The sequence below is a fragment of the Loxodonta africana genome, chromosome 4 (assembly GCF_030014295.1).
Source record: "Loxodonta africana isolate mLoxAfr1 chromosome 4, mLoxAfr1.hap2, whole genome shotgun sequence".
Classification (NCBI taxonomy): Eukaryota; Metazoa; Chordata; class Mammalia; order Proboscidea; family Elephantidae; genus Loxodonta; species Loxodonta africana.
In genome coordinates this window covers 66,885,577-66,896,073 of record NC_087345.1, presented here as the reverse complement: position 1 = coordinate 66,896,073, position 10,497 = coordinate 66,885,577, and the positions used below count along the sequence as shown (strand labels likewise).

Below are 10,497 nucleotides of genomic sequence, written 5' to 3'. Positions count from 1 at the left end.
CTTGAATGTAGAGTAGCTAAAGCACATGAAAGAAATGGTGAAGTAAAAGAGCTGAATAGAAAATTTCAAAGGGTGGCTTGAGAAGACAAAGAAAAGTATTATAATGAAATGTGCAAAGACCTGGAGTTAGAAAACCCAAAGAAAAGAAAATGCTAGTCATTTCTAAAGCTGAAAGAGCTGAAGGAAAAATTCAAGCCTAGAGTTGGAATTTTGAAGGACTCTATAGGCAAAATATTGAACAACACTGGAAGCATCAAAAGAAGATGGAAGGAATACACAGAGTCCCTGTACCAAAAAGAATTGGTCGACATTCAACCATTTCAGGAGGTAGCATATGTTCAAGGACCGATGGTATTAAAAGAGTCCAAGCTGCACTGAAGGCATTGGCAAAACCAAGACTCCAGGAATTGAAGGAACACCAATTGAGATGTTTTAACAAACAGATTCAATGCTGGAAGTGCTCACTTGTCTATGCCAAGAAATTTGGAAGACCGCTACCTGGTTAACCAACTGGATGAAATGCATGTTTGTGCCCATTCCAAAGAAAGGCGATCAATAGAATGTGGAAATTATTCAACAATATCATTAATATCATAAAAAAATAGGCAAGTAAATTTTGCTGAAGATCATTCCAGAGCAGTTACAGCAGTACACCGGCAGGGAACTGCCATAAATTCAAGCGGAATTCAGAAGAGGGCATGGAACGAGAGATATTGCTGGTGATGTTGGATGGATCTTGGCTGAAAGCAGAGAATGCCAGAAAGATGTTTACCTGTGTTTTATTGACTATGGAAAGTCATTTGTCTGTGTGGATCATAACAAGTTATGGATAACATTGGGAAGACTGGGAATTGCAGAACACTTCATTGTGCTCGTGAGGAACCTTTATGTAATCCAAGAGGCAGTCGTTTGAACAGAGTAAGGAGATACTCTGTGGTTTGATGTCAAGATAGGTGTGCGTCAGGGTTGTATCCTTTCACCGTACTTATTCAATCTGTATGGTGAGCAAATAACCCGAGACTGGAGTATATGAAGAAGATGAGGCACTAGGATTGGAGGAAGACGCATTAACAACTGCTATATGCAGATGGGAAACCCTGGAAGCAGAGCCACGGTTGCTAACCAAAAAGTCGGCAGTTTGAAGCCACCAGGCACTTCTTGGAAACCCTATGGGGCAGTTCTACTCTGTCCTGTAGGGTAGCTATGAGTCGGAATCAACTGGACTCCCTGGGTTTTATATGCAGATGACACAACTTTGATTGCTGAAAGGAAAGAGGATTTGAAGCACTTACTGATAAAGATCAAAGACTACAGACTTGAGCATGGATTAACATCTCAAAGAAAATAAAAATTCTCACAACTGGACCAATAAACAACATAATAGGAAATGAACAAAATATTGAAATTGTTAAGGATTTCATTTTACTTGGATCCAGAGCAAACATCCATGGAAGCAGCAGTTAAGAAATCAAACGGTATATTGCATCGGGCAAATCTGCTGCAAAAGACCTCTTTAAAGTGTTGAAAAGCAAAGATGTTACATTGAGGACTAAGGTGGGCCTGACCCAAGCCGTGATACCATCAGTTGCTTCATATACATGTGAAAGCTGGACAATGAATAAGGAAGACTAAAGAAGAATTGATGCCTTTAAATTATGGTGTTGCTGAAGAATACTGAATATACCACGGACTGCCAGAAAAAGCAACAACTCCGTCTTGAAAGAAGTACACCCAGAGTGCTCCTTGGAACTAAGGATGGCAAGACTTCATCTCACTTACTTTGAACATGTTATCAGAAGGGATCAGTCCCTGGAGAAGGACATCATGCTTGGTAAGACAGAGCATCGGTGTAAAAGAGAAAGACCCTCAATGAGATGGATGGACGCAGTAGATGCAACGATGGGCTCAAACATAGTTATGATAGTGTGTATTGAGCAGGACCAGGGAGTGTTTCGTTCTATTGGACATTCTGTTGCTATGAGTCAAAACTGACTCGAGGGCACCTAACAACAATAACATTACGTATCATAATCTAATAAAACCATCTGGAATCTATACACACCTTTCCAAAAAAGATAAAATACATACATCGCACCAAATAAACCTGGAATACATAGAAAATTTCTAGGGAAAAAAATTCTCTGCCCAAAAAGTATGCTTACTTGTTATTTTTAAATAGCTTGCTCATTAAACTCACCTCAAATGAAATAATAGGGTTTTAATAGGATGTTATCCCTACTTATCACTTCTGCTCCAGGGGAAATAGTTGAAGGACCAAAACATCTCTTCTGTTTAAGTATTCACATTATCATGCTGTCAGTTTGGTTCGAGGTATCAAACAAATATTTCCTTATCCCATCCCAAGAGAGTGGAAGTCCAGAAGTATTGAGATATTTAAAAAGAAAAGTTGATCTCGCCAGCAAGAGACTGAGACGGCATGGATAATAACTAGATGTTCTTCAGCATTGAGCCAGAGAGAAGATAAAGGGGACTAAAGACTAACGTTTTAAACTGGCTTCTATTTCTTTGGGTTCTGAAAACCTGTCTGTGTATTTATTATGAAGTAACAAAATTAGTCCTAGCTTCGAAAATGGAATTATTTGATTTTTTTACACAAGGTCCCCAACCAGTCATTTAGAACCAAAGCTGGAGTATTATTTTAGAGGACAGAGAGACTGCTGTTGAGGATAATTAAGGGTAACTACGAAGTGATGACATTTTGTGTGGCTCAGAATCTGTCTTCATGGGCTGGTTCAGAAGGACAGTTGTTTTGGAGCTCTGGGAGCTTTTTCAAAAAAAATATACACAGCATTTTTCTTAAAAATGTGCACGCAACAGGGGACTGGAAAGAGCTGGAGAAAAATGTAGAACAAAACTGTAACTCAAAAAGAATGAGCAGACTTGCTGGCCTGACAAAGACTGGAGAAATCCCGCGAGTATGGCCCCCGGACACCGTTTCAGCTCAGTAATGAAGTCACTCCTGAGGTTTACCCTTCAGCCAAAGAGTGGACAGGCCCATGGAACAAAATGAGACTGAAGGGCCACACCTGCGCAGGGGCAAGGATTAGAAGGCAGGAGGGAAGAGGAAAGCTGGTAATAGGGAACCCAAGGTCAAGAAGGGAGAGCATTGACGTGTCAGGGGGTCGTTAACCAATGTCATAAAACAATACTTGTTCTAACTGGGAAACCCTGGTAGCACAGTGGTTAAGAGCTGTGGCTGCTAACCCAAAAGGCCAGAAGTTCGAATCCACCAGGTGCCCCTTGGAAACGATATGGGGCAGGTCTACTCTGTCCTATAGGGTCGCTATGAGTTGGAATCGACTTGACGGCAACGGGTTTTGCAGTTTTTGTACTAACTGTTTAATGAGAAACTAGTTCTGTAAACCTTCATCTAAAGTACAATTTTTTAAAAATGTACACATCCTGAGAGGATTATTTTAAAGGTAGCATTTAGTTGAATATATCTCTGTGGGTGTATTTGATTTTTCAGGTCTCGGTGCTTTATAATAACCCATAATGCTCTAACATGGAAATGGAGGCAAGGCATTGTACAAAAGAAGTTGGGAAAGTTGTTCACAGCGCTTTATTTATAACTTTAAAAATTGGATTTATGATGGTAAAAACTTTACAACATTAACAAAAAATGTCTAGAATAGGGAAATGGCTGAGCAACAGGATATCAAGCTATATACAACTAAAATAACAGGCACATGTGTTCATGTCCATTTGTGGAAAAGTGCATATAAGATAATTTTAAGTGAAAAAGGTGAATATGAAATAGTGAATGTACGCAAAACTATTTCGTGGAAACAAATGTTTATTAAAGATCAGGGCTTACTTTGAGCTACGTGTAATGAACGTTCAATGGTTCGTTTTGTTTTTTTCTTTAGAGTGGCTCTGATTCAAAATAAGGAGGACATTACCATTTTGGAAACAATGCAACTTTTCAATTCTTCCTGAGTCAGGTGTTTAAACAATGTAACTTCTTTCATCATTTTCCTATAGGTAATGCTTAGGTCATCAGGATCTGTATGTTCAAACATAAAAAACAAAAAACCTTTTAATGTCAGTGGATAAACAGTTCCTGCTTTCCGCATAGTTCAAAGGGTGGAGCCACCAAACCATTAGGAGAAGGAGGAAGTTACAAGATGTTAAATACTGGGACCAGCTCACCCTGGTCAGCAGAGCCTTCTGACTTCCCAGTCAACATGAGGGCTCTCCTTATTCTGGGGCTTCTCTTCCTTTCTGGCACTGTCCATGGCAAGGTCTTTGAAAGGTGCGAGTTGGCCCGAACTCTGAAGCGACATGGACTGGGTGGCTACAGAGGAATCAGCCTGGCAAACTGTAAGTCTGCTCTCCTTCCCACAGAGATAACACAGGGAGGATGATGATAAGAAGGGGATCAAGAGACAGAAAGGGCCACATAAACCAGAGACTACATCAGACTGAGAACAGAAGAACTAGATGGTGCCTGGCTACAACCAATGACTGCCTTGACAGGGAACAACAGAGAACCCCTAAGGGAGCAGGAGAGCAGTTGGATGTAGACTCCAAATTCTCCTAAAAAGACCAGAATTAGTGGTCTGACTGAGACTAGAAGGACCCCAGTGGTTATGGCCCCCAGACCTTCTGTTGGCCCAGGACAGGAACCATTCCCAAAGCCAACTCTTCCTACAGGGATTGAACTGGACAATGGGATGGAGAGGGATGCTGGTGAGGAGTGAGCTTCTTGGATCAGGTGGACACTTGAGACTATGTTGGCATCTCCATTCTGTAGGGGAGATGAGAGGGTAGAGGGGGTTAGAAGCTGGCGAAATGGGCATGCAAAGAGAGAGTGGAAGGAGGGAGCGGGCTGTTTCATCAGGGGGACTGCAACTGGAAGTATGTAGCAAGGTATATATAAGTTTTTGTGTAAGAGACTGACTTGATTTGTAAACTTTCACTTAAAGCACAATAAAAAGTAAAATATTTGCTGGAAAACAACACACGAAAAAAGAAGGGACTCTTAAGAGAGTGAACATATTAAAATCTCATTGGTGTTCGCAACCTTAAAATGGTTAAAAACACCAATTTGTTCCTTTAAAATCAGAGATACTAGATTCAGGCATAAGGGCAAAAAAAAAAAAAAAAAAAAAAAAATCCCTGCTGCCTTCAAGTCGATTCTACTCATAGCAACCCTATAGGACAGAGTAGAACTGCCCCTTATGGTTTCCAAGGAGCACCTAGTGGATTCGAGCTGCCCACCAAGACAGGGCAAAATTCCTACCATTTTAAGTACAATAGAACCTGTTTGTGCTCTTCCAGTTCCACTGGGTTTGCCAGTTGCCTCTGCTCAATGGCACAAGTAGGCTGACTAAAAGATACATTTGAGGCTCTGGGAAATCTCTGCCAATTCCTCCTTACGTGACTCCAGAGAGCCTAGAGTGATGCAGTATAGTTTTAAAGATTCTTCTGTCACAACGTGGGATTTTTAACATTAACACTAAAAAGATGTTCAACTCTTAATACAGGGCCAGTAGGAAGCTATTTCTCCTCAGTAACTGTGCTACATAAGAATCCCTGAAACTCAGCATTAAATAATTTTTTTCATTCTTACTCACATGGCTGATTAACTATTTTTCATTTTCTTCCACACAATTCAAGATGTGCCCAGAGTCAAAAGTTGCTTTGTATTTTAGTCCATATTTGCCAACATCAGTACTGTACTTTTCAGATTGAATTCAAGAATTTCCCATCAGTAACTATTTTTTAATAAATAAGTAAATGAATGATTTGATGGATAAAATATTCCTTTCTATTCTATAGCTCTTGTCTTGCAGAGTCTGCCTTTATATTCAAATGCACTGTTAAAGATTTTAAGAAAATTTTTGTCTGTCAGAAAATCCTTATTTTCTCTAATCAAAAGCATTTGTCCATCAGTCTGGAAATTCCTGGGTGGTGCAAGGGATTAATGCATTCAGCTGCTAATCAGAAGGTTAGAGGTTTGAGTGCACTCAGAGGTGCCTTGAAAAAAAGGCCTGGCTATCTACTTCTGGGAAAATCAGCCATTGAAAACCCTACAGAGCACAGTTCTACTCTGATACACGTGGGAGCACCATGAATTGCAGTCGACTGGAAGGCAAATGCTTTATTGCTTTATGTATCTCGTATGAATGAAAAAAATCCACTCAACATTCTAGACTGAATGTTGCCTGAGGAATAGGGGAAGGGTAAAAGCATATTATCTTATATATACTTTTAAAAGTATATTGTTTCATTAATATTACAAAATTATTTGCATTGTAAAAAGGACTTTCTTAGGAGCCCTTTAACACTAAAATGTTAAAATATTTGCAAGTCGAATATATCTTTATACTTAAAATATAAGTGATTTGGCATTGCTTGTTTGTTACTTTTCAGGGGTGTGTTTGGCCAAACATGAGAGTAATTACAACACCCGAGCCACAAACTATAATCCTCCAGACAAAAGCACTGATTATGGGATTTTTCAGATCAATAGCCGCTACTGGTGTAATGATGGCAAAACCCCAAGAGCAGTTAATGCCTGTGGCATATCTTGCAAAGGTAAGACAAGATAATACATAAGGGATGGCACAGGACCCATCTGGTTATACTTGTTAGAGATGCAATACAAGTAAAAAAAGCCTTGAAAGGTTCCTCACAGACCTATAAGAACTCCATCTCAAATTCTAGATACTCCTAATAAGTTATTTTGTGGATTTGTTTATTTGGGGTGAAGCAAATATTGTGTTTGAGCTCATATAAAAATAAAAATAATGTGTGGAAACTTTCATGCATGAAATAAGTTATTACAAAATTAATATTAAATTTTGAAATGTTAAATCCCTAATAAAGATTAGTCTTAGAATATTCTTCTTTTAAAATCCAGGTAATGTAACTTTAAAAAATATTTTGTATTATATAATCTTCTGTGGTCATTGAATAAAACTTAGAAAATACTAAGAAACAAAATCGCCCATTATTTTACTACTTGAATTTATAACCACTGTTAACTTTTTAATGTATACTTTTCAAGACTCTATGTCAATCATGTATACAAATGTAAAACTATATCTCGTGCACATTTACCCACATACAAACATGTAAGCAATGTATGTTTTTACAAAAATGAAATTGTATTACGTATATTGCTTTATGACTCTTTTTATTGTTTAAAATTATTTCCATGACAACACAAAACTTTATTATCATTTTTAAAGGATGTATAGAATTCTCTTACACGAATATTGTACAATTTATTAATTCAACTCCTATTGGAAACACTTAAGCTGTTTCCACTTTTCCTGTTTGTAAATTACTATGAAAAGCCTTGTACATACATCTTTGGGTTCATTTCCTAGAAGTGGAATTGCTAAGTAAAAATATTACTAAACAAAAAAAATATTACTAGGCAAGCTTTTTTTTTTTTTTTTTTTTTTTACATTGCCTATTGGAAACACCACCACCTGTATTTGAAAGAAATACAGCCAGATTGCTCATTAGAAGCAAACTGGCAAGACTTAGTCTCACTTACTTTGGACGTGTTATCAGGAGGGACCAGTCCCTGGAGAAGTACATCATGCTTGGTAAAGTATAAAGGCAGTGAAAAAGAGGAAGGTCCTCCAGGAGATGAATTGACACAGTGGCTATAACAATGGGCTCAAATATAACAACGATTGTGAGGATGGTGCAGGACCAGGCAGTGTTTCATTCTGTTGTACATAGGGTCCCTGGGAGTCGGAATCAACTAGATGGCAAGTAACGACAACGGCAAGTACAAACAGGACCTAAGATCATAAAAAAGCTAAAACCAAACCCACTGCCATCAAGTTGATTCTGACTCATAGTGACCCTGTAGGACTATAGTGCCCCTATATGGTTTCTAAGGAATGCCTGGTGGATTGAACTGCCGACCTTTTGGTTAGCAGCCATAGCTCTTAACCATTACGCCACCAAGGTTTCCACAGTAAGAATTTCAGAACTCCGAACAACTTGGTAAATGGTAAACAAAATGCTTTGTTGGAAAGTTCTCCTCCTATTCACAGATATGTGGACTCTTGTAAAATGACTTCCTAGTATTCCTTCCTCAGCTTAGTAAAAGCTGACTAAACCTAAACTTACAATGAGATTTGCATGAAAGCTGTTTTCATTCCTTACTGCCTCTTTTTCAGCTTTGCTGCAAGATGATATCACTCAAGCTATAGCTTGTGCAAAGAGAGTCGTCAGGGATCCACAAGGCATTAAAGCATGGTATGTTTTCAGTCATTAAAGGGGTAAACTATTTTACACTGGTATTGATTTGTGCGGAGAGCAGGTTTTCAAAGGCCAGAGTATGCTACCGAGAACTAAAAGTTGTGTCTTTAGATTTATGCTGAACATTGTATTACCTCAGTTCTTGAGGAAACAGTCTACCTTAACTATTTCAGACTCTTACTCTCTGCATCATCAATTTATTTTAGGGTTTTTTTTTTTTTAAGAGTTTCTAAGATTCTCCACACTGTCTATGCTTGTAATATCTTGAAATTATTTTTAGAACAAGGAAACATGTAACGCACTTTGTAGTTGCTGATGTGGAAGGCACGTATCTCAGTGTTTGTACTCACCATTCTGATGCTTTAGTGGGCCTTTGGGGAGGAGTGGAGTGCTTTGTATATCTCCATTTATTAAATAATACCTGACTCTATAGCATATAGCTTATTTATTGGTAAAATACTTTGTTCCCCAAAAGATTTGAAGTATGTATATACAATGAACATACTTTAACCTTTTTATGGTTTGTTTGACCTTTCTCTACAGGGTGGCGTGGAGAAACCATTGTCAGAACCACGATCTCACTCAGTACGTTCGAGGCTGTGGGGTTTAACTGTGGAGTTTTCGTTCTTCAGTTCACTTTTCCTCTTTCTCATATTAAGGGAGTAGTAAATAAGTGAAAGGTCACACTACTTTTCTTTCCCATTCAAACAAGGAAATTTTTTTACAGAAACTAAACCGAGCAGGAGCAAAATATGGCCTTTTTCCTAAGGCTTAGTGGTTAATAACACATGTACTTCTTGATATTACACCTACAACATTTTTTAGTTTGTGGAAAGGAACTAATGCTGGTAGAAATGAATCTAAAGTCTTGGTTCACAAATACATCTCTGATATATTCAGTTCGTAATCAAAGAAATAACCCCGACTTAAACTGGATAATACAGTTAGTCCACAATATTAGATAAAAATGTAATAGAAGACTCTCTCAAAATAAACTGATCTCAGGCACAATCCCAACTGCGTAGGCATACAATGCCTCCAACTGTTCAGTCATCTCCAAATGAGACAGCCACTCTTTGTTGGACAATCTCAAATTTAAAAAGGTACAGAACGCCAAATGGCTAAAGTGGAGATTGCCTGAATGAATAATTTTGCTTTCATGAAGTGTGTGACCTTTGGTTGATATTTTTTCTGAAAAATATTGCTTTTATGCAGCTTTACAAATAGACTCACAATTTCAATCTGTTTTAGTCCTTTAAAAACCTGTCCTATCTTGAGCTGTAAACTTCCACTTAAAGCACAATAAAAAAAAATTAATTAAAAACTGTCACATGCATCTTGCTGATCACGAAGGAAACACAAGGAAAGATTAGATAAGCTGTTGCTATTCTTTAATTTTATTAATGTAGATTCATGCCTGAAAACTAAATCCAGAAGGCAGATGTGTTTGTAAGTATTGAAATGCTAATGAACAACAGCTATGAAATTATGCATATTGTAAAAAAAAAATGTAAACATGGTTATTAAAGGCTTTGCAACTCACACCTTTGTTTATTTAAGACTAGAGTCTTTGAAGAAAAAAAATTTGAAAAAAATGATTTAGCACTCTTAATATATGTCCTATATCCTCACTTGCACCCAAACAGCTGGATATTGCTGCAGAAAAATACACAAGCATGCTGATAGTTCTCACTTTAAATTCATCACTACAAATCTCAAATGAACACTCAAACTTGTCTGGCCATCTTAGTTATTTCTCTGCAGTCCTTCCCTATTGCTGCCCCCACTCTAAAATAACTATTTTACTGCTTCTCCTCTCTCTCCAAAGCCCCAGTATCCTCCTCCCAGTCCTCCACTTTGCCGAGGCCTCCACTTGCCTCTTATTACGCTGAGAGAATAGCAGTCTTCTTCACCCCACTCAGGCTCTGATACCTCTCATGGGGCTGCCACCCACACACACCTGGACCCCTCCTTACTGCTCTGACACACCATGCTTAACCACTCTCCTCATAGGGAGGAGGGCAGAACTTCTTTTTTACCTTTCTGTTCACTCGCGCCTGGGTAGCACAAGCACTTTGCCTTCCGCCAGTCAGTGGCTCCACTGAAGAAAAACCTAGTTTACTGCTTTCATAAAGATTACAGCCAAGAATACTCCATGGAGCAGTTCTACTTTGCAATATATGGGGTTGCCATGAGTCGGGGCTGACTCAGCAGCAGCTGACAACATATCCCAAACACTTAGAA

The 10,497-nt window shown here is 38.5% G+C and overlaps 1 protein-coding gene across 1 annotated transcript; it reads left to right on the top strand.

Moving 5' to 3' along the window:
* Positions 1-4,160: 4,160 nt before the first annotated feature.
* On the top strand, positions 4,161-9,795 carry LOC135231188 (lysozyme C, spleen isozyme-like). Its single transcript, XM_064283898.1, has 4 exons — positions 4,161-4,344; positions 6,400-6,564; positions 8,172-8,250; positions 8,797-9,795. The coding sequence occupies exons 1-4, from the start codon at positions 4,209-4,211 to the stop codon at positions 8,861-8,863; spliced, it is 447 nt and encodes a 148-aa protein (XP_064139968.1). The 5' UTR covers positions 4,161-4,208; the 3' UTR covers positions 8,864-9,795.
* The last annotated feature ends 702 nt before the right edge of the window (positions 9,796-10,497 follow it).